At 42.1% G+C, this 27,988-nt stretch overlaps 2 protein-coding genes across 5 annotated transcripts in view; one reads left to right on the top strand and one right to left on the bottom strand.

Annotated features, from left to right (window-relative positions):
• Positions 1-690: 690 nt before the first annotated feature.
• Positions 691-25,637, top strand: LOC127007766 (ceramide transfer protein-like). 2 transcript variants are annotated; one of them, XR_007760514.1, is made up of 13 exons: positions 691-887; positions 2,491-2,640; positions 8,338-8,454; positions 9,272-9,368; positions 9,739-9,867; positions 10,193-10,431; positions 11,042-11,251; positions 11,785-11,943; positions 12,480-12,705; positions 13,367-13,575; positions 14,957-15,089; positions 15,826-21,881; positions 21,954-25,637. XR_007760514.1 is itself a non-coding variant. In XM_050879053.1 (12 exons), exons 1-12 carry the CDS (start codon positions 795-797, stop codon positions 15,993-15,995), a joined length of 1,932 nt encoding a protein of 643 aa, XP_050735010.1. In that variant the 5' UTR covers positions 691-794; the 3' UTR covers positions 15,996-25,637. The 2 variants fall into 2 exon arrangements, 1 of the variants encoding a protein (XP_050735010.1); XM_050879053.1 differs by having other exon boundaries at positions 15,826-25,637.
• The window catches only part of LOC127007767 (uncharacterized), a 25,663-nt gene continuing 18,044 nt past the window's right edge, over positions 20,370-27,988 (bottom strand). For all 3 annotated transcript variants that reach the window (XM_050879056.1, XM_050879055.1, XM_050879054.1), the window contains exon 5: positions 20,370-27,077. In XM_050879056.1, coding sequence (XP_050735013.1) covers positions 26,738-27,077 — 340 coding nt within the window. In that variant the 3' untranslated portion in view covers positions 20,370-26,737. The remainder of the gene's footprint in view (positions 27,078-27,988) is intronic.

The following is a 27,988-nucleotide window of genomic DNA, read 5'->3' as shown; positions in this document are numbered from 1 at the left end:
AGAGAAAATCATGACGTGAAAGAATGTAGAAAGATAAGGTAAATGGAAATGAAAGAGAGGAATAAAATGTTTTAGATGCTCTTTTGTCTTTTGTTGTGACGGGAAGGATTGTTTGTGTTGATGGTCGTCAGCGTTACCAAACTGTCGTACTCAACATTGCATTTATCAGTCACGAGCGTTTTTTCCCCGCGCGGTAAAATTGACGCTCGCTAGGGTGTCAAGAAGGCATCTTCACAAGAGAGTTTTTCCCGCGCGGTTTTCCAGCGGCTATGGTGCATACTCACCGTTCATTTCGAATGCGTTTGCTTGAGATGGAGGATGCCAAGCAGAGAGTGATATATGTTCTTTAAGCGTGCATTTAGATCCTCTCCTGCTTCTCCTATATGATATTTTTCACAATCTTTACAGGGAATTTTATGTTCTCCAGCTCCGGAGGTAACAGCACTCAGGTGGTGGGCGAATCTCTACCGCGCGGGAATCCTGCCGCACGGTTTCCTCGCACGGGAGAAAACCGCTCTTGTGAAGCCAGCCTAAAGGCTATCGCGCCCTCACAAATGACGACATACAATCAAAGTTTCTATACTTTTTATCTCAAATTAGCATATTCTAAGCGAGTGAAAAGCATAAATCGACGGTAATTACCTTGATCTGATTATCGTGGTGCGGAGTAGTCATCGCACAGCTGGCAGCGCGTGGCGGTGGTGGTGGTGTCAGTCAGGTGTTGGGCGCGGCGCACGACACATGTCACGCGTTACTTTGTCACGCTGAGCACCCGGACAGGACGCGCCGAGGACATGTCTGACGAGTACGTGGCCCTGAGCGACGAGGACAGCGAGGAGGACGCTCACGGCTACCCGCACGCCCACAGGCAGCCCCCGGAGTTACAGGTGGGTGGGGGGTGGGCCAGTGTTTGTTTGTGTATGTGGCAGGTGTGTGTGTAGGTGTGTCAGGTGTTTGTTTACCTGGCGGATGTGTTTTTGTGTTGGTGTGTATGTGGCAGGTGTTTGTGTGTATGGTACTAGGTGGGTGTGTTTGTGTATGTGGCAGTCGTTTGTGTGTATATGTGTATGTTTGTGTGAGGTGTGTTTGTGAGTATGTGGCAGGTGTGTATATGGGTCAGTTGTGTGTGTGTTTGTAGGGGGGGGCATGTGTGTGTGTGTGTGTATGTTTGTTAGGTGTGTACGTATGTGTGTCAGTTGTAATCTAATGTTTGTGCGTCAGGTGTGTTGGCGTATGTGGCAGTCGTGTTTGTCTCTTTGTCAGGTGTGTTTGTGTTCTTGGCAGGTGTTGTGAGGGTGAGTGTCTGTCATTCACAGACGACAGAACAGATAACTCACCTTTTCTGGGTTTTAATAAGGTGTGTCAGACTGCGTCGTGTTTTGTGTTGCTCTGGAGACAAACATTCACAGTTTTCACATTTCATCGGGTCTTTCTGATAGTCCATGGAGGAAATGGAATTACATGGTATCCTGCTCAAGTTATTTTCTTCAGATAAGGTTTTATGTGTGTATGCTTCAGGTGTGGAAAATGTGTAGCTAATTAATTTTTTTCCGATATCGTTCGGTAAATTGAAGATCAATATGCAGGAGTGGGTGTTCTTTTTCAAGCACTCAGACTATATGTTGGTATTGTTTATGCCTCAGTGTATTGAGGTGAATCTATTCAGCATTGCAAATGTTCTGCTGCATATTTACTGAGAAATAGTTCTTACCTTATTAAGCAGCAATAGCTTAGTTTTCAAGGGGGCAGAGGTCTCCCCGTTACAAGATAAGGAGATTGAGGTGGGTGAAGCCTCCTTGTTAAGAGTTGGCTTATATATATAGTTAAGAAATAGATATGCCTCAAGTGCCAATAGGTTACTATTGGCAGGGCAGGATGGGTGCACTGCAGGGAATATTCCTTCAAATTAATTATCAAAAAAGATAACTTTTTACTGGTTTGCATAGAATAAAAAGTCTTGAAAATAACATACCTATTTCTGCTGCATAATTACCAAGCTAAATAATCAACTTACCAAATGTACTACATATTCAATCTGCACTGATGGATTTAGTTTAGTATGGCTAAGTAACTAAACCTAACCTGACCAGTTAGTTATTTAACTTAGTATAATAGTAAGTTAACCCTGGCATACACTAACTTAGCCCCAGCTAATGCTTAGCAGATTGATTAGTAGCAGATTAAAATATGCCAGAAATTAAAAGTTTAAAGTATTGGAATGAGATGGTGAACTTCTGTAATTTTACCAACTCTCATTGCTGGACTGGAGTAATTTAACTAACGTGACCATCTTGATGTGGATAAAACTCACACTGGGAGACGAAAGATATATATTTGTGTATCTTAGTAAGTATAAATCTTTTGTCTGCTAGTGTGTTCTATTCTCATTGCTGTTAACCTCATGGATAAAGTCTTGGCCTTGGTTGGGAGTCCTTTTTGTTGTTAACTATGGCATGGCGTTTGACTTGGCATTCTCCCATTGGCTTGCAGGGGACAGTATCAAAATGGACCAACTACATTCACGGGTGGCAGAACCGCTACATGGTGCTGAAGGACGGCACCATGAGCTACTACCGCAACCAGAATGAGACCGCCTTCGGATGCCGCGGGTCCATCAGCGTCAGGAAGGCTATCGTCAAGGTGAGGAGCGATGACCTGCCCTGCCTGCTGTTGTGGCCCTCATTCACTGGCATCATTTTCTTGTGCACCGCTTTCCTTTTTTTCCTTTTTTTTTCTTTTTTTTTCCTCCATATTTTTTGTTGTGTTTTTTTTCTTTCCTTTCTTTGTATCTTTTCCTTTTTCCCTTTTCTCTCTGTCTCTTTCTATCTCTTTATTCTATTTTTTCCTGTTTGCTTCTTTCCCTTTTTCCCTTTTCTCTATATCCTTTTATCTCCTTGTTCTTAATTTTTTTCCTGTCTGCCTCGTTTCCTTTTTCCCTTGTCTCTCCTCTGTCTCCTTCCATCTTTTTGAACCTCTGTTTTTTTGTTTTTTTTACCTGTCTCTCTTTCCATCTTTTTTGTACTCCATATTTCTTGTCTGCCTCTCAGTTCCTTTCTGTTTCCATCACCATCAGGAAGATCATTTAATTTTCTCCTTCAGTAAATCTAAGAGCACTTAGGTTGATCACCATGCATGTCTTATACCTCATGTCATTAATTATCCATTCACTTCTTTTTGCCTGCCTTCTCATGTCTGTCTTTCTTTAATTCATCATCCTCTTGCATATGTACTTCATCTTCTCTAGTAACAGCGCACAAGGATATAAGGTCCGTGCAAGAGGCCATTCACCCCACACATGACACAGAGAAGCAGTTATTTACCATTTTCCTTCTTCCTTTCTGAATCTGTTCCATTTATCCACCACTTTACTTCATTTGTTAGCCATTTCTTGTCTATCATCATTAAGCTGAACTTATCTTGACCTCACCATAAAAATGTCACATGTCAAAAAGTGATATTAGTTACCCTCTGTTCCATTTTCTCTCCTGCTCTTACTTTACATTCCCTCCCTCCCTCCCCTCCACCCTTCCTTATCTTTTTATCCTTCTCTCATAACCTCTCTTTCTTAGGTTCACCCCTCCTTTTTCTCAATTTCCTCACCCCTATATCTCTCTCTCTCTCTCTCTCTCTCTCTCTCTCTCTCTCTCTCTCTCTCTCTCTCTCTCTCTCTCTCTCTCTCTCTCTCTCTCTCTCTCTCTCTCTCTCTCTCTCTCTCTCTCTCTCTCTCTCTCCCCCCCCCCCCCTGTCCTACTTCTTATCTATTCTTTCTCAACAGACATTTGTATTCTCATGTCTTTACACTTTTTCTTTCTCATTTCTTCCCATTTTTTCTCCCTCCCTCCCTCAAGAGTAGTAGTGGTAGTAGTAGTAGTAGTACATATCAGGGTAATAAGTGATAGCCTTTTTTTTCTCATTCCTGGCCACCCTTCCCTCACACACTCCCCTCTTTCCATTCATCCATCATAATTACACTTGTTTCCTATTCCATTATCATTATTGCCCTTTCCATGTATCTGTTGGCTTCTTCTCTAGTCCCTCTCTCCTCCCATCCCTTCCCTTCCCCTCCTCTGACTGTATTTTTATATAACCACTTATTTTTTATCTAGTCTCCTTCCTCCCACCTTCATTCTCTTTTCTTTTGTTTTCATTCTCCCACACTTCTTAACCTTTCATTCTTTGTTTCCTTTCCCTTTTACCAGATCATATTCCACTCTCTCCCACCCTCTTTCTCTTTTTTCTTGTTTTCTTTCCCTTTAGTTTCTTTCCTGCTCAATTCATTTCCACACAATATTGGTTCATGATCTTAACCTGCCATTCTTTGTTCCCTCTTCCTTTTGCCAGATCATATTCCACTCTCTCCTTCTCCTGCCCTCTTTCTCTTTTCCCTATTTTTCTCTCTCCTATGTTTCTTTCCCGCTCAATTCATTTCCACACAATATTGGTTCATTATCTTAACCTGCCATTCTTTGTTCCCTTTTCCTTTTGCCAGATCATATTCCACTCTCTCCTTCCCCCTGTCCTCTTTCTCTTTTCTCTTGTTTTCTCTCTCCCATATTTCTTTCCTGCTTTTTATTTCCACACAACATTGGCTCATGATCTTAACCTTCCATTCTTCCTTCCCTTTCCCTTTTACCAGATCCTTTTCCACTTTTCTCCTCCCACCCTCTTTCTCTTTTCTCTTGTTTTCTCTCTCCCATATTTTTTTCCTGCTTTTTATTTCCACACAACATTGGCTCATGATCTCAACCTTCCATTCTTCGTTCCCTTTCCCTTTTACCAGATCCTTTTCCACTCTTCGTCTCCCGCCCTCTTTCTCTTTTCTCTTGTTTTCTCTCTCCCATATTTCTTTCTTGCTCCATTTATTTCCACACAACATTGGCTCATGATCTCAACCTTCCATTCTTCATTTCCTTTCCCTTCTGCCAGATCATATTCCACTCTCTCTCCTTCTCCCGCCCCCTTCCTTCCCTTCCCTTCCTTTCACCATGTTTCCTGGTAATTGTTCCTTATCTACTCTCTCTCCCTCCCTCCTGCCTTCCGTCCCTGTTCCCTTCCAGTTGAATTTATTTTTTATCAAACCTTATGATATTTTTCACTATTTCATCATTTTTCTCTGCAGTCCCTTTCGATATATGTACTTTTTTTCTACCCTTATTATTTGTTCCTATTGTTATGTTCTTTATTTTCATACCAATAGGATGAGTAGTTATAGCATGTCCATATATTGTCATGGGGTACATCCTGCAGGGTTTGTGCTTGTTTGGGTACATTTGGTGTTATATTAAGGAAACACATGTCATGGTTATTTTAGGAAGATTACTTACCTTATAATTACTACACACACACACACACACACACACTCTCTCTCTCTCTCTCTCTCTCTCTCTCTCTCTCTCTCTCTCTCTCTCTCTCTCTCTCTCTCTCTCTCTCTCTCTCTCTCTCTCTCTCTCTCTCTCTCTCTCTCTCTCTCTCTCTCTCTCTCTCTCTCTCTCTCTCTCTCTCTCTCTCTCTCTCTCTCTCTCTCTCTTCATAGAAAGTCACTCATGTGAGTCTTACCACTATGTGTGTGTGTGTGTGTGTGTGTGTGTGTGTGTGCTAGTGCATGAGGGTTACCAGCCTTGTAAATCCTAGTGACTCAAGGTGACTCACCGCATTACCAAGGAACTGTGTGTGTGTGTGTGTGTGTGTGTGTAGGAAGGTAGTTAAGTAGGTAAGTAGATTAGTATTTTTTGTTGCAAGGAAGTGTTTTTTTATTATTTTTTTATTATAGCAGTGGTAGTAGTAGCAGCAGCAGTAGTACTAGTAGCAATAGTAGTAGTAGTAGTAGCAGTAATAGTAGCAGCAATAGTAGTAGCCTATATCTACCTAACTCTCTCCTCCCAAAATTATAATCTCCTCCTTCTCCTCCTCCTCCTCTCCTTCTCCCCATCACTTGCTTAAATCCCTCCCCAGTCCACTCCCCTCCCCTCTGCTCACCCTTCCATCACATCTTAGTGGGAGGGTGTAAGGGTGAAGGGGGGTGTTATCAGAGGGGCTTGAGGAGGAGGGGTGGGGGTGTTCACATGACTGGAGGGAATGTGGTGACTTGGTTCAGTGTTGCCACATCCTCACCACCTCCATCATTATCATCATCATCATCCTTCCTCTTCCTTCTCCTCCCCCTTCTCTTTTCTCTCTGTCTTTCATTTCCTCTGCCTTTTTTTTTTTTTTTTTTTTTTTCCAGTGTGTTAATCTCCTTTCTTTATTCTTATTTTCTTGATTTTATTGTATTTCTTTTATTTTGGTCTTTTTATTTACATTTCTCTTTCAGCTCTTTTTTCATCTGCATCTTTATTTTCAATGTATTAATTAGTGTGTTTTCTGATATGTATTTGTTTGTGATTTCTTTATTTTTTTATTTGTTTTCTCATCTCCACCTACTTTCCATTCCTTTCTCTGAGCCTTGCACCTTTCTCTCTCCACTAATACACTGCACAATCTCTTTTAGTTCTCTCTAGTTCTTTCCCACTGCACAAACACTTTCCATTGAACAAACACATTCTCTACAGACCACCATCCATCCTTGTGCCAGGGAAACTCAGGGACACAAGACCACAGAGACCAGCTGTGAGGAACATGCTTTGAGTGGATTAGGTTAGGTTGAGGTATGGTGGGTGGGTTGAAATAAGAGCGCTGACAGGTTATTACAGTTTTTGAATGAACCCTTGTAAACCTGCCGTTGGAAGAGTTTCATAATACAACATGAAGATTATCTGACTGAGGCTGAAGAGGTTGATTGGTTATAGGGATTTATGAATGAATCCTCGTAGGCTCAGTAGAAGTTATGTAATGGGGAGATGATCTGAGAGTGGGAGTTTTAATCAGCACTAATGGGAGGAAGGTTACCACACCATATATATTGCTGCATGACTCAGGAGGAGCTTAGGACAGAGGTGGCGGCGTGAGTACAGTTGCACCGTGAATGTGATTATGAGATACATGAATGAAGAGTTGCCAGTTTATGGAAGTGTTCATTAATGTGAATGCATAAATGGGGGACTCATCATAGACTGAAGACTCCTTAGCTGTGCCCACTACTTATAGGTTCAGAAGGTAGTATTAGATGCATCATTATTAACTGATTCCTAATTGATTCATGATTTAAGAAACACCTTAATTTTAGTTGTTACATTAGGAAGCAATTTCTGTAAGTTAATTTTAAAGCTTATTGAGTTATGATCATAAGAGCCAGTGGGGGCCGTAAAAGAGGTGTTGATCAGGTCAGGCACTTAAGAAAAAAACTAGATTAGGACAATAGCCTGCTTGAGTGTGTGGAGACAAGCTGAGAATAACCATGTCAGTCAGAGATCAAGAACTTAAACCACTCCTGATGATGGGCATTGAAATCATTGACAAAGATCACTGCAGCTTTGTGTCCTCCTCCTGGATTAGTGGAATACATGAGTACAAATAAATTGCTACCATCTTCTAAAACCTCAACATCCTTATTTCATATCAACAGACATGCTACATCTTCAACTATTAGGCTTATGGGAAATGAAAAAATGGTTGGTTGATAAAACCCATAAACGTTGATCTGTGAGGTGAGACGTTAATCAGACGAGTAAAGTAGGCCTGATATCTTGTTAGTCCAGCCAAGTCATTGATATTTTTTTGTATAAACCTCTTATGTTTGTGTATAAGGCCTCACAGTACTGACATATAACAGGACCTGAATTAGCTTTGATATCACCGCCATGTGTCAGCAGAACCAGTAAGGAATAGCATGTGAAAATAATATGAAAACTAGAATAAAAATAAATATACAGTGAGAACAATTGATGGTGGCTCTGAATATAGCAAAACCACTAATATTTTTTCACTGCCACTTCTTCCTCCTTCTCATCTTATTTCTCGCATACACCCTTCTGTCTCCTTGCATCTCTGTGTCTCCTTATCTTGTTCCTTTGTACCCTGCCTCATAGCCTGTCTCGGTGCTTTTCTTCTCCCCCCTCTTACCCTCACTCCTCTCTGGCACCCCTTCCTTGTCCCCTCCTCCTCCTCCTCCTTAATCCTCTTCTCTGTCCTTCCTTTCCTTCCCATTCAGTAGTAGCACAGTCAGCACTGGAGCATACACACAAGGAGGTAAAATCGAGAACACACACACACACACAAACACAAACACTCATTGGGCAGGATGGCACTTGTAAAAGGTCCAAAGTATTACACAGAATATATGCAAGATGGAAGGAGGAGGTGACTTAATGTCTTGTGACTATGAATACATTAAAAAAAAATCACCCCCACTACAACATGTGATCTTGCTTTACTCCATTGCTATTCATATTCTCTCCTCAGCCTCATGAGATTGACGAGTGCCGGTTCGACGTGTGCCTTAACGACTGCGTGTGGTACCTGCGCACCAGCACCGAGGAGGACAAGCACCAGTGGGTGGATGCCATACAACAGCACCGGGTGAGTGGGTCAGGTTGGTTCATCTTGAAGGACTTAAATATTGCTGTAAATCTTGAAAATAACTGACCAAAATTTTAAGAGGCAGCAAGACATTATGGACATTATTGATATATTTAGTTCCTTGGAAGGTTGTGTCACCTGGTAAACACAGTAACATGAGGCAATTGTTAGTTTGTCTTAGAGGAAATATTTATGAATTTTAGTCTTGTATAAATCAGTCACAAGATAAAAAGACAACAGGAGAAGAGGAAATGAATACAATTACTTTTAGTCCTTTATAAAGCAGTCACATTATGAAAAGACAGCACAACATCATGAATATAAAGATTTCCATTTTTAAGCACAGTAACACATAGAAAAAGGAAACACAAAGCTTTTAACACTAAAATTTTATACTACTCCTTAATAGTAACTGTTTACTTTATAGAAACTTAGGTACTCCTTTTACTTTACTCATTTACTCTATAGAACTCTAGACACTATATTTATACTGTGCAAGCATTCTTATTTCTTTTTATATAAATCTTGATCTGCCTCCTCTTACAATAAAAAATAAGGTCAACAGCAAATGCAAACAAAACCCTCCTCCTGTTTATGATGTTCTATTGTCATATGCAAAGAGTAAACACAAACCTCTTACAGTAAATTTTATACTTCGTTTTGGCAACTGTTCACTTGATAGGAGACTCACTTTGTAGGCAATTTTATTTCTTTTTTATAACCCTTAGTGTGCTGCCTTTTAGCATTAATGAATAAGGTCAACGGTAGCTGCAGTTACAACACCCTCCTAATGAAGCTCTGTGTTGTGCCATCATAGCTGGAGTGTGATGGTCTGCGGCGGCACGGCTCGGCCCTCTCCCTCACCTCCAACACCCTCTCCACCACCTCCGGCTCCTCCCTCAAGAAGGCCAAGGGTGAGTGTGGGGGTGGGTGCATGTGTGTGGGTGAATGTGGATGCTTTCTCACTGCTCGTCCTGGAGAAAGTTTTGTTCTTACTCATATTACTTATTTATTTGTGTATTTGCCTATCTATTTTTGTTCACTCATTAATTATTTGTTTTTTTGTTTATCAATTTACTTATTTATTTAGTGTTTTATCGAAGTTTCATTTTTACTCATTACTATTTTACTTATTTGCTCATCTATTTGTATATGTATTCATCTATTCATTTGCCTGTCTATTTCTCTGCTTATTTATTCGTGTATTCATTTATTTATCTATTGATCTATTTATTGATTGATTTATATATTCATTTATTTATTTATTGTTTTACTTTTTTTCAGGGCTGCGGGAGAAACTAGCGGAGATCGACACCTACCGGGACATCCTGATCCGGCAGATGGACACACTGCAGTCCTACTTCGACGCATGTGCCGAGGCCTACAAGGACCTCAAGAACGTGGAGGTCACCTGTGAGTAGCCCTCCACCCATGCCTGTAGAAAGACCTGATGACTGTAAATTAAGAGAGCATGAAAAAGTAACTAGTGAAAAGAACACTGTTTGGGAGTTATAAAGCTTGGCAAAAAATATGATACTATTCCTTGGACATGTTTATTGATGGCAAGATAATGGAAATACAAGGTAGAAAAATACTGAAATGGAAATGCAGAGTAGAAAAAATACAGATTAGAATCCTTTTTTTTGTATAGCACATGATGAGCATTTCAGGATAAAATGATAGATTCAGAAAAAAAAGTACTGTAGTTGAGTTTTAAAGCACACGTTTGTCACTCCAGGTAACGGCATTGAACCAGAGCACGAAAGCGCAGTGGAGGCAGCACTTGCCCTGGACGGCGGGGCGGCAGCTGACTCCCCTCTCCCCCCACCCCCTGTAGCAGTAGCAGCGGCAGCGGCGGCAGCAGCTCACAGGAAGCACTCGCCGCCCCGTCACCCACACCCACACATCACCAAGGAGACGCTGGAGAAGCACGGCGGGTATGCGGCGGACTTCAAGGGGGAGGCGCTGACTTTCAAGGTGAGGGTGCTGGGCAGGGGGACTCTTGGAAGTGGGCATTTGTTGTGTTATGTTCACCTCCATAAACTTCATGCCCCCCCCCTTTTTTTTTTTTGTGTGTGTGTGTGTGTGTGTGTGTGTGTGTGTGTGTGAGACCCATGTTCCTCTCCTTTTCATAGTGTCATTTTGTTTCATTTGCACCACTCCATTTGGCACTCATTGGAAAAAGGAGATGTTTTGCGTTAATTTCTTGCATCAGATTCCGAGGGTAGTTTATTTTCCTGACTTTGTACTAATTGGAGTGTTTACAAATGGCAAACATGTTCCGTATCCAATTTATGATGCCATGATTGGATACCCTAATCAACCAGTCAGTCAGTCAGTCACTCATTATATCAATCCATCAGTGTATCTTGTGAGAGGCTCAACCACGTTCTGAAAGTCTCCATGGCCTTTAATTACTCTGCCATTCTTTTAAGCAGAGTCCCAAAATTATGATAAACATCTCAAAAAAGGGTAAATAAATTCATGAGTTGAATTAATAGGTGGTGTTTCGTTTACAGGAGCTGTCTTGTGTATGCCAACTGATCTAGTGCAGACTTCTTATGTTTGTTGTTGTTGTTGTTGTCAGGCCACCACTGCCGGCATCCTGGCCACACTGAGTCACTGCGTGGAGGTGATGAACCAGCGGGAGGACTCCTTCAGGCGGCGGCTGGAGCGGGAGGCAGAGAGGCGACGGCGGCTGGAGGAGAAGCTGAAGCAGGCGTTGGCGTACAGCACCCAGGAGGGCCACACCTCTGCCCCCCCAAGAGTGGTGGTCATGGGTGGCCCGGACTATGAGGTGAGGCTCGGTGATGTACTTGTGTGATCCTCCACTTTTCCCTCCTCCTATTCTTGTTTCAACTTGTTCTGCTCCTCATCTTTCTCTAACGTTCTACTCTTCCTTTTTTAAATGTTTTGTTCCTCCATTTTTCTCTCTTCCTTCTTCTCCCTCCTTTGTTTCTAATTGTTTTACTCATTTTCCATCTCCATCTCCTCTGTCCACCACTTTCATTTCTCTTCACCGTCTCGTTCCTTGCTAAACCCTCCTCCTTCTTAATCTTTTATGTTTTACCTCCATGATTCAGCTCCCTTCCCTTTATATTCATCTTTAACTTTCTTTACCTTTTGTTTCTTCATCCCATGCTAAACCCTCCTCTTGCTCTTTCTTTACTTTCTTTTATTATCTGCATTATTCTGTAAAGGCTTCATTAATGCTTTCATGGATCAGCCTTATTCTTCCAGTGATGGCTACACTAGACTATACAAGACAGACATCCACTTCCTTGAGCCAAGACTACTTTCTACTTGCTACCTCCCCTTCCACCCCCACAGGAAGGCCCACACAGTGTCATAGGTGAGGATGAGTTCTATGACGCAGTGGAGTCGGCGCTGGACAAGATGGATGAGGAGGAGGAGTTCCGGGAGAGGCTCAGACAGAAGCAACGTGCGGCCCCACAGCAGCCGGTCACCACACACCCTCTCTGGCCCCAGGTGGGTGGCACTCTAGGGCAGTAGCTCAGGTCCACTAAGGCTTATCAGAACAGCTCAGGTCCACTAAGGCTTATCAGAACAGCTCAGGTATATAAACACACTTCTTCATTTTCTAATAACATGCTTTATATTTTTAATTTTGACAACAGAAGCATTTTTAAACAATAAACGACACTTTCACTTCAGGTATCAGACTTATTCACCCCGTAGCAGCTCTCCCTTCTTTTGATCTTCACCAGATCCTCTGTAGCCTCATTTTACCTGTTCCATCACATCTTCTCTGACTAATAGAGTTCTTTATAAATACTTAGTTTTAGCACCATGAATTATGCAACCTTTTCCCTTGTGACAGACTGATAAATTGATGATGGAGCAACTTACTTTTACCTGTCTCTCCACGTTCCCCTTCTACCACATTTTCCTCTCCTGCTACGTCTTCCCTTCCTACCACATCATCCCTTCCTAACAGATTGCCTTATAAACACTTCAATTTAGCATCAAAGCCATTATCCAACCAACCCTTTTCCTCGTGGCAGATTGACAAGCTGACGATGGAGCAGCTCGGGTACGCCCAGCAGGGTGTGGAGGGTGGTGTGTGGCAGCTGTTCGCCGAGGAGGGGGAGATGAAGATGTACCGGCGGGAGGAGGAGGAGGGTGGGCTGGTGGTGGACCCCCTCAAGGCCGTGCACCAGGTCAGGGGCGCCACGGCACATGAAATGGCGCACCACTTCTGGTCACCGGATGTCAGATTTGAATGGGACAGTAAGTGTTTTTTTATCTTGTTCTTGTTCTTCTTTTTCTTTCCTTTATCTTATTTTTATTTTTATTCTTGTTGTTTGCTATTTTTATTATCACTCAGAGTAAAGGAAACTGACCAAGGGCAAAACAAAGTGTGATTATTATTATTATTATTATTATTATTTTTTTTTTTTTACAAGACAAACCCAAAACAAACATTTCTTTATATATGTATACCTGCAACACACTGCTCTTAAAGACAACACAAAGGAAGATACTAAAAAAGAGTGATCAATTGAGTTCAAGAGGTTCAAAATTCTCTTCTTCCCTTTAAGTTAGTGGATGTAGGAAAAATAGTAGAAGAAAAGCTGCTCCAGGTTTTAAATAGTGTAGGCACCGTTGCCAGATTATCGTACTCAGAGCCTCATATTTACCGGTTTGTGAGCCAATAATTAACCATTTTAACGATAACTATATATGAAGGCAGTTATTGGGGTCAAGGAGGCAGTTTTTGGTTCGGAAATCAGCAAGCATAGGAGGCTGAGTAAGACAATCTGGCAACGTTGAGTGTAGGTAGTGTGTTGTGTGAGTCTTCTTTCCTGAGCCTTGGTTTGAGTGGGACTAATTTGTGTGTTGTATGAGTGGTGTGTCCCATAAACTAACCATTCTCACCCTCCCTCCACAGCCAGCATAGAACAGATGACGGTGCTGGACAGGATATCCAAGGACACCCTGATCTTCCTGCAGCTGCACAAGCGAGTCTGGCCCACCGCACAGCGCGACGCTCTCTTCTGGTCCCACATCCGCAAGATCCCACCCTCAGACCCTGCCAATGGGGATGCCCACGACACCTGGATTGTGTGTAACCAGTCCACCGACCACCCTGATGCGCCGGTGAGTGGAGGGGGCAGGGCCAGGGCAGGACTAGATAAGATGAAAAGTTTGGGCAGGAATTAACAAGATAGGGATGAGGTGGGCTTGGCTAGGTAGGACAAGGTAAGGTAAAGCTGGTGAGGGCAAGAGAGGGCAGGGCAGTGCAAGGGAGTGAGGGGTCAGGGCAGGACTAGACAAGAAAAGGAAAAGTTTGGGCAGGGTTGGGCAAGATAGGGATGAGGTGGGCTTGGCTAGGTAGGACAAGGTAAGGTAAAGCTGGCGAGGGCAAGAAAGGGGAGGGTAGGGTAGGGCAGTGCAAGGGAGGGGGGGTCAGGGCAGGACTAGACAAGAAAAGGAAAAGTTTGGGCAGGGTTGGGCAAGATAGGGATGAGGTGGCCTTGGCTAGGTAGGACAAGGTAAGGTAAAGCTGGTGAAAGCAAGAGAGGGCAGGGCAGGGCAAGGCAGTGCAAGGGAGGGGGGTCAGGGCAGGACTAGACAAGAAAAGGAAACGTTTGGGCAGGGTTGGGCAAGATAGGGATGAGGTGGCCTTGGCTAGGTAGGACAAGGTAAGGTAAAGCTGGTGAGGGCAAGGCAGTGCAAGGGAGGGGGGGGGGGGGGGTCAGGGCAGGACTAGACAAGAAAAGGAAACGTTTGGGCAGGGTTGGGCAAGATAGGGATGAGGTGGCCTTGGCTAGGTAGGACAAGGTAAGGTAAAGCTGGTGAGGGCAAGGCAGTGCAAGGGAGGGGGGGGGGGGGGGGGGCAGGGCAGGACTAGACAAGAAAAGGAAACGTTTGGGCAGGGTTGGGCAAGATAGGGATGGGGTGGGCTTGGCTAGGTAGGACAAGGTAAGGCTAGTGAGGGCAAGAGAGGGCAGGACAGAGCAGGGCAAGACAAAAATGAGGGGAAATTACTAATAGAAAAATGCTACCTAAAGACGCATTAATAGAGGAGACAGACACCCTAAATGCATTGTAGACAAGTTCATCTGTACATACACACCTTTTCAATTAGAACTCATGTGGAAAAAGTTACTACAAAATTTAGCAGAAGCACAAAAATAAAATAATGTCAACATACCAACTGATTAGCATTATTTTGACAGTAGTTATATGTTTTATACTTTAGTGTCTCAACCTTTACTAATTGGAATGTTAATAATGAACTGGCAAACATACCCAAACCTAACCTAACCCTTCCCAAGAAACCCATTGAACTAGTCTGTGTGTGTGAAAGCAAGGGGCTGAGAAAGACAGAAACATTTTATTGTTTGCTCTGTGGTTGCTTTCCCGTCTTTTTGCTTGATTTCCAGCAGTTTCTTTGTTCCTCCTCTATTGCTTCTTTTACCTGTCTTGCCACAACGTCCTTCCCTACAACATTGCCTCTTCTTACCTCATATTCCAGAAAGACGAAAAGGTGGTGCGGGTGGACTTGACGGTTTGCTTCGTGTGCCAGACCTTCCTTGACCCACCGCCACCTGAAGGGGAGGCGCCCACCAGGGACAACCTCCTCACCAAGATAACCTACTGCTCTGTGGGTGAGTCAGAGGAAGGACACTGTTGGGGGTACTTAGTGAGAACTCTACATGCCTCTCTGTATACTTGTAGAGGGATAAGAATAGGCTAAGAGTGATGGTGTTTAATCTAGGAAAGGAGACTGCTGGGGTACTTACAACTCTACAAGGTTCTCAGTATACTAGAAGAGGCCCAGGGTACTTGTAGTGAGGTGTAGGACAAGAATAGACTAAGAGAACTGAGTTGTTTAACCCAGTAGCAGCAGGGATCATGTTTCTCAATGGTCCCTCTAAGCGAGAAAAATGAAAAAAATTCATCACTCCCACAAACCATTTCATAATATATATCAAAGCATTTGTGGTCAGTTTATATATCATCTATTTTTTGGGGTTTATATCATGGCACTAATTTGGCCCATCGCTGGTACACGATAAAGCCACAAATTTGGCCCGTCACTGCTGCCAGGTTAGTCTAGGGAAGGACAGTGCTGCATTTCATTTAATTTCACTCCTCGTCGTATTGTCAATGTTTTCTGTATCCTGTTGTTTCCTGGATGAGGATGATAACAATGTGTGTGTGTGTGTGTATTAATAATTTTTCAACTTGATTTCAATGCTAACAGTGCACAGATCCTTCCTATTTTCATGTCAGATTATCTCCTCCTCCTCTCCCCTCTTCACCAGTACCATCTTATTACATTAACCACTATAACAATTTTAATCCTTCACCATAGCTAACCCCCCATCCACCCCCACACAGTCAACCCTGGAGGATGGGCGCCGGCGTCCGTACTAAGGGCCGTGTACAAGCGTGAATACCCCAAGTTCCTGAAGCGGTTCACCCAGTACGTGGTGGACAAGAGTACCAGCCAACCCGTCAGCTTCTCCGGCCTGCAGATTAAGGACCACAGCAAGCACTGGAGAGGCTGAGGCAACCTGTCTAGTGTGTGGTGGGCATAGAGGGCAAGGACCAGAGCAGGCAGGTGGCCCAGGCTGTGATTAGGGCAACAGTAGCTAAGCACACACTGGTGGTTCTGACTCTGGGGTCTTGGGGTGTAGCAGGTCAACTCGTACTGCCGTCAGGGGCCTCCGAAGAATGTAGGGATGATTAGGAGGGACAGGAATGTGTGCTGAGAGGTGTGAGGGTCATGTATAGCAGGCCAACTTATTCTGCTAGTGAGAGCCTAAATGTGCAGTGTAAGGGTGATTGGAAGGGACGGAAGTGTGTATGTGTGTGTGCGTGTGTGTGTTGTTCAGTGTAAGGATGTGAGAGGAAGGGTGAGGAATAAGGCCATAGTGGTTTAAGGGAAGGGTCAGTTTACACTCTCAGTAGAGGCCTCAGAAGTGTGTGCAGGGTGAGGTAACTGCGAGGGATGGGAGTGTCTGTGTGTGTGTGTTGTGGTGTAAGGGTGTGAGGGAGAAGGTGAAGCGACGAGTCAAGTGTTTGTGGTTTGGGAGAGTTTGTGTGTTTGTGGAGAGTGAGATATATAGAGGAATCCACGTAGCTTGTGGTGCAACGTGAAGGCATGAGGGAAAGCATGTGTGATGTGCTTGATATGGCGTAAGGACAAAGCAGAAGAACAGGAGTGAATGAGGTATTGTGATGTGAGGATGCAAGGACAGAAGGCGACAGGAATTGAAATGAGTGAGACCTCAGTGATGCAACTATCCAAGCTGTCTCAGTGCCGCGTAATAATAACGGAAACAGTAGCAACCATTATATTAATATGCTGATTCTCATGTGTACTCCAGCACAAAATGTCGGATGGCTGCCGTAAGATCATGTTCCGTGGCCCTGCAATGAGTGGTGGATGCATGTGAGAGAGAGAAGCAGTGGAAAAGGCACAAAACATAGGATAATTACTGTCAAAACTATCCAAGGTTTGTGACTTACTGACAGTTGGATATCCATGAGAAAGAGAACCTCGCCGCTTAACTAAGTAAGGTCATTGTGCACTGGTCGCTGGTGTCTGTAATGAAAGCAGAAGTAGGTCGTGAGATGTTAGTCACCTCATGAATCACCCCTGAGAATTGCCTTACAATCTGGTTTAGGGGTCTTTTCTTAGGCATAATTGAGGAGGGCAGGGCAGGAAAGTTGTTAAAAAGAGTAAGGAAGAAAAGGAAAACCTGTTATTGTGGCATTGCTGGCTACTGAACTTATTATACTAGAAAGAGTGCTTGGAAAATGGGGTTTGTTTAAGCAGTATGTGTGTGTGTGTTTGTGTGCGTATGTGTTTCCACTCACCTATTGCTAAAGTTACGCCAGTTCTCTATCTTGGCATTCTAGCACATCTCCCGGTAACTCTTACAAACCCTGCACAAGTGGGATACGTCGACATAAAAAAGCAAACTGGTGATGCTTTCTTCTGTCACTGTAAAGAAAAAAATTGGACTTTATTAGAAGGAAGTAAGGATGACAAAGATGTGAGAGTGGGCATTCCTCCTCCTTCCTCTGACCAGCCCAGGGAGAGAAGGTGTATTTCAGGTGTGTAGGGTGTGTCTGCCAAGCTACACACATACAGTTAATACTCACACGAGGAATAAGCAGAAGACCTGAGTGAGGTATAAAAATCAGCCGTTATCAGTGTAGAGAACGATCTGTTAATCTTTATTTTGATGACAGTTTTTGGTTTGTACACTCAGCTCACTTTCTCTATAATACAATACCACTTTTTCTTTCCTTCATTCTTCATTTACTTTCTGCTCTTTCCTCACTTTCCTCTCCTGTCTTCTTCCTTCTGTTTGCCTCTTTATTTATTTCTCTATAATGCAACACTTCTTCCTTCCTGCATAAACTTTCCTGTCTTTTCTCACTTCCATCTTCTTACCTCTCCTTCTCCCCTTTCTCCTGTTTCTCTCTTTATTTATCTCTCTGTAATACAACACTTTTCTTTCCTTCATTCATTAATTTTCTTGCCTTTTCTCACTTCTCTCTTCTTCCCTCTCCTTCTCCCCTTTCTCCTGTTTCCCCCTTCGTTTATCTCTCTCTAATACAACACTTCTTTCCTTCCTTCAGTAATTTTCTTTTCTCACTTCCCTCTTCCCTCCTCTCCTTTCCCCTTGTTTACTTCTTTGTTTATCATCTTGGAGTTCTTGTTGGTATTCCTCACATCTTCCCCTGCTTTGTTTTCCTTGGTTTCATTCCTTGTGTGCGTATAAGCTGGAACGTGTGTATAGATCGGCAGAAATACCCCGTCATGTGAGGGTGTCGTGGGCGTGAAGTCGTAACCGAGGACCTGATTTCACTGTGATTTACCGTTCCCCCGTGAAGCATGTCCGTATGTACCTTTTCAAGAGGCCTTGCCCCGTCCTCTGGAAATGGAGTTCTTAAGCTGTCGATTTTCCTCTTATACTTATTTTTGAGTTATTTTATTCTTCCTAATTAAAGCCTCCTCTTCTTGTGCTCTCTCCTTTCTCTTCCTTCACTGCCTTCTTCACCTGCACTTTCCCTCATCAGGTGTAATCTAGAATCAATCATCAAGGTTTTCACTGAGATAAAGAACCATTGTTAAGGCTGGACTTGTGAGAAATGTGAAGTTACCTGTAACATCAAGATCAAGATTGATAATAATAGCTTGGATGTCTTGTTGGATGTCCTTAGAATTTCTTCCCCCCTGTTTAGCATGAGAGTAATAAGGGAATTGTTTAAGAAGTCATTTCTTATTCAATATCTGAAATTCAAGAACCTGATTTTGGGGACATAGTGGCTGCTTGCATGTCTGTGGATGTTCTTGATTTTTAACTTCCATATTTCAAGTAAGTCGTTAATGATGGTAATAATGGGAGTTAAACTGTCTATTTAACATTCTATATCAATTTTTTCTTGTATGCATGAACCTGTTTTAAGGGACATAAGATATTTAGTATGTTTCATTAGGTGCCCTTTGTTGTTTTTCTATTTCCAAGAATGTAATTAAAGTTTAACAAGGGTGGGGGAAGATTGAAGTGATTATTCAGCTTTAAATATCTGGAATTCTTTTGATATATAAGAATATGTTTTGGGTGACTGATAATATCTTGCTTGCCATATTAGATCCTTTAATTTTTTTCTATAGTAAAGGATGTGGTTCAGTGGTTAATTAATGCTTTATGATCTGGGACTATAAAGAAATGCAAGAACTAGTTTTGTGGGATGAGTTATATTTGATTGAATACTTCAGTAGATATTCTTCTTTTCTATATTCAAGGAGTTAATTGATGAGGGTAAAAGGAAGGTGTTGGCTTACAGTTATTACAGAATATTGATGATTTATAATATTGTTTTTAACTTTCGGCACGTAGCACATTCTTACGCTACAATAGGCTGAGGTCACAATGTTACTAAGGGTGTGGGTGTGTTGTTCAGCATGTCTCCTTACTTTTATCACCATCTTCAGCTGTTACAGATATCTTTGCACTTCTGAGTTTACCGACTGCAAGAAGAGAGAGAGAGATTAGTTCTGTATGGGTTATCTTAGTGCTGTTACTCTTAAGGTGACGATATTTGCACTCTTGTTAAGGCCATGGAGAATATTATGTATTGCTTTTAGGTAAAATTTATGATCTAGGCTTCTCAGAATTAATAATGATTGCTTTAGGATCATGATCATTACTTTGAAACATTGATCTTTGCCTTAAAGTTCTGACCACTGCTCTATCCATAAGTCTCAATGCTTAAAGGCTTTGATCATTACTGCCAAGGTCATGATCGTCGCCCCAAAGTTTACACCATGGCTGTTACTTGATGTAAGGCGTAGCTCTCCCGTGTCGTCTTGATTCCTGCATCAGGTGCCTTACTCTCCATAGCTTATCTGGTGTACAGTCAGCAAAAAAAGTATTGACCACCCATGTGTCGATTGAATAGAAATTGGGCAAAATCTATAGACATGGTGTGCTGGTTAGGTGGGTTCCAGTAACTAGAATCTACCCATTGGTACCCACCTAACCAACACAACAAAATGCCTTTAGATTTCACCTTATTTCTATTCATTTGATCAATGGGTGTTCGATACTTTTTTTGCCCACTGTACATGTCTGGTGCATATGTGAGTGAATGTTCCTTAGCCTTCCTTACCTTCTGTCTGGATTGTGTGGAGGGTTATCAGAGGGGGGTTTCAGTACTCATACAGGTGGTGTTTTTAGTGCATGTGTGTGTGCGTTCTTACCTGTTTGTGTTTTAACAGCTCATGATGTCCTTTATTCAAGCTCATAACTTTCCATAACTGTGTGTGTGTTTGTGTGTGCATGTTTCCCACAATTTCTGCATCAAGTGTTTTGAGTGTGTGGTGTTTAGGGTTACAAGGGCACTCACTACTTAGCTGTGCAGTGTGTGTGTGTGTGTGTGTGTGTGTGTGTGTGTGTGTGTGTGTGTGCATGATCCCCATATTCTGGGTTTCAAACACTTCCCCAGCACCTGTTTTTTGCAATTAAGGGCACAACTAATCATCCACGGCATTTTTTTTTTAGAGATAAATTACATTCTTGCATGTGATTTATGTTTCTGCTATGTTGCTCATTTGCACGTCTTGGTATGGAGGGTGGCAGGTGGGTTTTCCGTAGCCTGGTGTGGGGCATTATTTGACAAGGGTTTATGTTCCTGGTTGTTTCAGTATCATAAGGTTTCTCTCACCGTGTATGAAAGCAGAAGCATGGCGAGCTCCTAAACTATGAATACCATGACAAGTATCGCTAAGAAGCTCTGAATAGCATTATTTTGTATACTTGGAACACCACTACTTATTTTTTATTTAATTATTAAGTCTATTTTATAAAAGGCTCCAGGCACTTTGCTTCACTTCATCTGAATTGTTTCCTAACTTCTCCTAGCTGGAATTGGCTGTGGATGTCTGTACACTTGGCAGGGTTTGAATGCTTAGCGTCATCTGGAATTCACCATGATCCCCACTTTCATAACTTTACACCCAATCTCTAATCTGCTTGTCTACTCCCAACCCTCTCAATACTAACACAACATTGCTCCTCCTCTCATACAATTTACCCTATTACAGCCTTATGATTTTACACAACATGGTCTTTATTGCTTAGCTTAATTAAATTCATCATCTCACATTCATTTTCAACACTGAAGAGGATGGTAGAGTGTCCAAAGTCAAGGTAGCAAAGGTTAGTCAGAGGGGGGCGAGGGAATCAGAAGAGATGTTTATCCTGGTGTAGCGTTTTCAGAGGTTCGATAAAAAGAGGTGAATTTATTGTCCCTCATGAATGCCATATGGGAATGTGACCAGTAGGTGATGCTGTTCCTTGTTCTGATCCTCCCAAGAAACCTAGTCAGTCTTCTTGTGTCTCCAGCACGTGTGACCCTAGTCGGTGCAGCGCCAAGGTACATCTTTCAGTCATTCCTTCATTCTGTCTCCAGTTCATTGGATGGTTCACTGAAGGGCTTTCATTCCCATTGTGCTGTTCTAACTCTATCTTAGCCAAGTTATCTCATTCTGTCAAGTGTTATGGTAGATTTTGTTCTTGTTGTAGTTTGTGTTTTCAATTCTTTTTGCTCTTCTGCAGCGCCAAATGATGAAGGATGTTTCTTCGCCCTCAAGAATTACTCAACTCATTCATCCTAGTGTTTTCAGAGTTTTTGTTCTCTTAAATAGTCTGTCTTGGTTTTCTTTTTCTTCTTGGTGTTTTGCTTAAAGTTGTTGTTCTTTCTGTTCTTTTGGTTACCGTGTTTGTGCGTATGCCTCCTTACAGTCTTCTCAGCTCTCAGTGTTTTGTTAGAATGGAAGTTGTGTTTTGTCATTCTTTGCAATGTTGTAATTTCAGTTCGTGTATTTTGAAAGTTGCCCCGTAGTTCATGTATTTTACTCTTATTTCTCCAAGGTCTTTCGTCATTTCAGTTTGTGTATTTTGAAAGTTGCCCCGTAGTTCATGTGTTTTACTTATTTCTCCAAGGCCTTTCATCTTCCTCTAAACATTTGATGCAGGACCTTAGTGTCTCGGTGTCCTGTCAGCCCCCCTCCTTCCTTCCATGTGTGTGTGTCTGTGTGTGCGTGTGTGCGTCCGCCAGTGTCTGCCTGAATAAGTGTGTAAGACATGAGCAAGGCTTTAGCTGACTCATATCTTGGGAGTTTAATGTTTTGAAAAGTAACACTGCTTTATTGTGACAGTGTCTGAAAAAAATAATAGCCTTAATTGGGTAAACTTAGTCACTGGATTAAATTCAAACTACTGATGCATTTTTTGGGGAGGGAAATATGTCTCATCACATCAGGTTATTGATTTTACATGCCAAAGAATCCAAAATGTGAGGACTTTACAGGATCATGAATAGTGTGCCTCAGTGTGTTGTCCATGTCTGTCTGTTGAGATGAAGCAGCTTGGAGGTACAGGACAGGCAAAGGGAAGAGAGAGAGAGAGAGAGAGAGAGAGAGAGAGAGAGAGAGAGAGAGAGAGCACACGCAATTACTGTTTTTGGTTTTAGGGTACAGTTGAGAGAGAGAGAGAGAGAGGATAAGAGTGAGTGAGTGCATCATTTTGGGTCTTACAGTATAGTAGTGTTGCTGTATCTTGCGACTTTGCTTTTCATAAACTTCTCAAATTTACTATTTTTGTACAGTGCATAGTTAAATCAGTTATCAGCTTTCCACTCCATCATACAACGTGGGAAGCCGTATAGCGTAGTACTGCCTGTAGTGGTGTATTTATGTATCATGGAGTCTCTCAAGCTTGAAATATTAGTATGACATGTTCAGAATTCACCAAAGATCAGTGGCCACCCTCTTGATTTCCAGGGTTTGAATAGATTGTTTGGCATGGCTCAGTGACAGCGGGTGGCATGGCATGGCAGGACACGGTTGGTTCTCCATCTCACTCACAGCTTGGGTATCTATGCATAGGCTTGGTGTGCATGGGGATGAGGAGACACAGGCCGAGAGCAGCACATACCCGGCTCTGAGGGTTGTGGTCCTAGTCAAATGCAACTATCATCTCAGGTTTGTTTATATATGTAGCCTCTATCTTCCATTTTGTGGTACTCAAGTCCTGTTGGCTGTAGATAAGAGATATATATATGATGTCAGTTGATATGTGAGAATTAGTAATTATCTAGATAGAGAAGACATCCTGTTGTATTTAATCTCATTGTAAATTCTACGTGTTGTTGAATGATGCAGGCAGATTAACTCTCGTGTTTGGTATTACTGTGTTCACTTCGCCACACTTTGGTCCAGTACAAGCCTGTCCTCTGTAGCATGTAAGCAGTGAGTGTGTTAGTGGTGACTGTGTAAATAGTCATCCATCAGTTACTACCGTGTTAAGATCTTTTAAGCTAATCATGAAACACATATGCCCCGAAGAAATGAACTTGCCATTTGTTGATTTTGATGGACTCGTTACGTGTTACGAACTTGCGACAGACTTATTAGTGGTCTTCATGATTTGGACCAGTTGTGCTTTACATTAAATTTGGCATCTGCAGCAGCTCAGTAGCAGGGTGTTATGCTGCGTTGCATTGCACTTACTGACTGTCTGGTAGGAAACGTTGCCAACAGTCACACTTAGTGTTGTGTGATGGTCCTGCCACCCAGAGTGAGTTCAATACTCCTGTTAAGTTTCCTGCATTGATTAAGATTCTCAGTGGTGTCCCTCTTAAGACAGTCATAGAAGGGTAAATATTCAGTGTCATATTGTCATGTTGATTGCTGTGATATTATTTCATCTGGCAAACACTGCGCTGTGTAGGATGTCACTGTCAATACTATCTTGTGGTGGTGACGAGTCCAACAATCACTGCTGAAGTGTTTGCATTGTGGTGGTGGTGGCAGACTTGACCATTAGCAGCAAGCAGGCAGAGGAGCAGAATACCACAACTTGTCAATGGGAATTGACCCGATGCATGATACCTTGCCTCCCATGTGTGTGTGTTTGTGTGTGAGTGCATGTATGAGAAAGAAAAAGAGGTATTTGTCTTTGTAGAGAATGAGTATCTTTACCAGGCATTTACATATTTGATTTGAGGAAGAGTTTTGCCAGAGAAAAACTATGCAAGTAGCCTTATAAGCAGTGAATGCTAATGAGACATTGAAAAAAGAGTTTATTGAAATTCAAATCTATACATACATATATGATTGCCTCTTTTAACCACTTTATCACTTTGCAATCAATATTTGAATTTTTTTGTAAGTGTTCGGATATGTACGATTTTATACACATAATATATGGTGTTTTGTGTACTGTAAAAAGACACTTATGCACTTTGTTGCTCACGTCTCCTTATTTTACATAGAGAGGAGTGTGTTAGTGCTGCTGGCGCATCACCAGCACCCAGTCCACCAGTGCCCCTGCTGCCAAGGCCTCAGGCACTGGGGGCTGGGCACTGCTCCTGCTGAGGAGAACTGAGAGAAAAGGGAGGATGTGGAGAAGGATGAAAGAGGATGATTATCGCTTTGCTTACTTATGAAAAAACAATAATTACAGAAAGGAGAATGCTTATATTTCTTCATGACCAAGTTTCCATTATTTGGGTACAGATCTTTAGACCCCCAAGACATGTCAGAGGGAGGGGTCATCAGCCATCCTGAGCAACACTTAAAAAGTCCAGACAGAAGGTTTACATAACCATTCAATACATCATTTTGTATGATTTTTTTTTTTTTATGTTGCTAGACAGTAAAAGAGAAAATAGCCTCAGAAGCAAGACATGATTTATGTAAGTGAAGTATTTCTTTAAGTGTTTGATGATGAAGGAAAAATAAGATAAATAGTGCTGATTTGCAGAAGGTTTGGCTTACCATTTGTGGGGAGCAAGACAGAACCAAAACAGGCTCTGTGAAAAGTGAATGTTTTTAGAATATTCTATTCTGTTACATTCAAATTGGCCTGAAAATTGTCTAAGGGACATGACCTAAGAAGACGTTTGATCTAATTTATTCAGAGGATATGGAAACCAGTCCCAAGCTTTTCAGTAGTGACTTCACCACATTAGTTTGTTATATTAAAGGAAAACAACTGGAAAGGATGCCCAGAGACCATAGGACCTTTTGAGACTTCGATAAAGGATGATGCTAAGACCTTCCAGGAGTCTGTTGTGACTGCCAAGTTAATACAAATTTTAATGAAATCCATTGAAGTAATTTTGTGGACTAAACACAAAATGATCCTAAAAATTCATAGAAACCTGATGTTAGTGTCATGCTGATTTGGAAATATCTGTGAACCATGTTCCTAAATTGTGTTGAGAAAAATTAACGATACCAGAGAGTTAAGAGGCCCGTAATTGTGTCATAGGAAGCCGTTACTACTGCCGTGGCAATGTAGATCTTCACCCAGGACTGTGGCGAGAAGGACCGTCAAGGGAGCCAAGTGGAGCGGAGAGGAAGCATGTCGTGGTCACGTTGGATTGCTCAGCACTGTGTTACGTTCTTATGATAAAAATGTTCTTCGTAATCTACTCATTGGTGCTTAATTTTTTTCCTTTTATACCCAGATAATTATTATTGTACAGATTGTGTTAGGTGGACTGTACAGTTGCTTCTTAGTTTGGCTTTATTTTATTTTTTTTTCTATCATCATCAGGAGAGATTCTTCATGTGGATACAAAGATAATGTTGATAGTTCCTTAATAAAAGATACAAGCGCCGACACGTTTCAATCCTCCTGACAGCGAGAGAAAAAAAAATCTCAGGAGCACAGTCTAATTATGCTATTTGCTGAGCCTGTTCTTATTTTTCAGAGCTCACCTGCCGATGTATTACCTGTCATTTTCTACTCAGGGTTTGTTTGCCAGTATGTACGCACACCTCTAGATAATACTCGTGCCAGGAAGAAAAGGCACTCAGAAAAATATGGATGGAAAAAAGTGAGTCACAAAGTTTAATTATCAAGTTTTTTTTGGCAATATTTTAATTTTATACTTAAGGTTAATTTTTTTGAGTAATTTTTCCTTTATACAAACATGGTGATTAAAAGGTGCATACAGATAGGCAAACTCCCCAGAATGAGGAAAATCAGGTGAACAGTATTGATAACAGTGACCACACACAGCCCTATTGATTTTACTGTTTTGTACTTTGCTTCATCATCCCCATTTAAATGTATACTGCAGAGACAAGAGTAGGAATTTCCCTTTATCCCCCACTAGATCATGATAGTTGCATTAGTACCACTTTTTCCCGTCAACCAGTAATCATAGTACCCAAAGCCCTTGCCTCTTTGCATGTATTTACACACAAGTCCAGTCAATTCAGTTCACAATAATTCTTGGGTCAATGTGACGTACCATTCTAGAGACATTGTAGTGTATGGAATCCCACAAACTATTCACTTCAGGAGAGTTGAGCTGGGCCAAGTCAGGTCAACTTGAGACAACCCCTGGTGTGAATGATTTGTGTAAGTGTCGATGCAAGATAATGTCCCTTTGAATGAGGCGTCAGATAGGGCCAAGACTCACTGTTCATTGATTCAACTTGACTCATTTGGTATAAGTGCAGTCTTCATGACGTCCCCCACCCGTGCTATCACCCGAACCCTGTCCTGTATTCAGCGGGGAAATGATTGCTTCCTGTTCGCCCAATCAGAGCACGGCAGGGATAACATGTCCTCGCGTGGCTGATTGGTGACACAGGTGGAAGAGTAACAAATGTTTTCTTCGCCAAACTCACGGCTCGGCTCCATAACGCTGAGTAACAACACCGCAACATGAGTATACAAGTAACAAAAAAACTATTCCTAACATGTCCCTACGCCTGGTTATCGCTGGTTGTCATCTCCTCTTGCTGTTGCTCCTGTTCCTGTTGCTGTTGTGGCTCTGGCTGTGGTTGCTGCTGTTGCTCTTCCTGTGTTGGTTGTGGCTGTTCCTGTTCTTCCTGTTCTTGTTGCTGTAGAAGCTCTTGCTCTGTCACCACTGCCACCTCCTCCTCCACCACCTGAGACTCCTCCACCACACTGTCCCCTCCCTCCTCTTCTCGCAGGAGCTCTCTACCGAGGGACGCATCCTCAGACACGCGGTAAAGGTCCTCATTGATGGTGTAGGATGACGGAGAGTCGGCGCAGTCCACGTTGAACCACCAGTCACACACCCTGCCACACAAGCACCTCAGTTAGTGGAGCTTTTACTTGTGTTACATAGAGACCTTTGAGCACCTGTCTATTAGTGTATGTAAATATCAGACAAGTGTATAGTTGTGTAGAGTTAAATTTACTTGTGTTACGTAGAGACCTTTGAGCACCTGTCTATTAGTGTATGTAAATATCAGACAAGTGTATAGTTGTGTAGAGTTAAATCCCCTGCCACACAAGCACCAATTAGTGGAGCTTTAACTTGTGTAGTGTAGAAAGCTTTGAACACCTGTCTATTAGTGTATGCAAATATCAGACAGGTGTATAGATGAGTAGAGTTAAATCCCCTGCCACACAAGCATCTAAATTAGTGGAGCTTTTACTTGTGTAGTATAGAAAGCTTTGAACACCTGTCTATTAGTGTAAGTAGTTATTGTAGACAGGTGTAGTTGAGTGTAGAGTCGAACACCCTGCCAATTGTTTATTTATTTATTTATTTATTTTATTTTTATTTTTTATTTTTATTTTATTTTTTAGTGTACTAGTGACCTTTGAAAGCGTCTGTTAATGCAAGTAGATAACAGAGACAGGAGTATCTGGGTGTAGAGTTGGTGGAGGGATACCCAAGGGGACATGAAATAGTGCTTACCTGCATTTCTCAACCCACATGTTATTATTTTGTCGTGTCTTGTAGTACCACAGTTTTACATATATTCACCTCTAATGTCCCCATGTCTTGCAATATTGTCAGTGAGTCACATTGCTCAATCATCCATGTAGTAATCCTTCAGTCTGTTCTTTTACTTCCAACACACCTGAGTACTAACACAACATTTCTTTCCTCCATATTCAGCCCATCACTACCTCAAGAGTAAGATTTATCATTGCATGGTCACTTGTTGCCTGATGCTAAGATGATATTCATTCATTTC

The sequence above is a fragment of the Eriocheir sinensis genome, chromosome 36, assembly GCF_024679095.1.
Source record: "Eriocheir sinensis breed Jianghai 21 chromosome 36, ASM2467909v1, whole genome shotgun sequence".
NCBI lineage: Eukaryota > Metazoa > Arthropoda > Malacostraca > Decapoda > Varunidae > Eriocheir > Eriocheir sinensis.
This window is presented reverse-complemented; position numbering and strand designations above follow the sequence as displayed.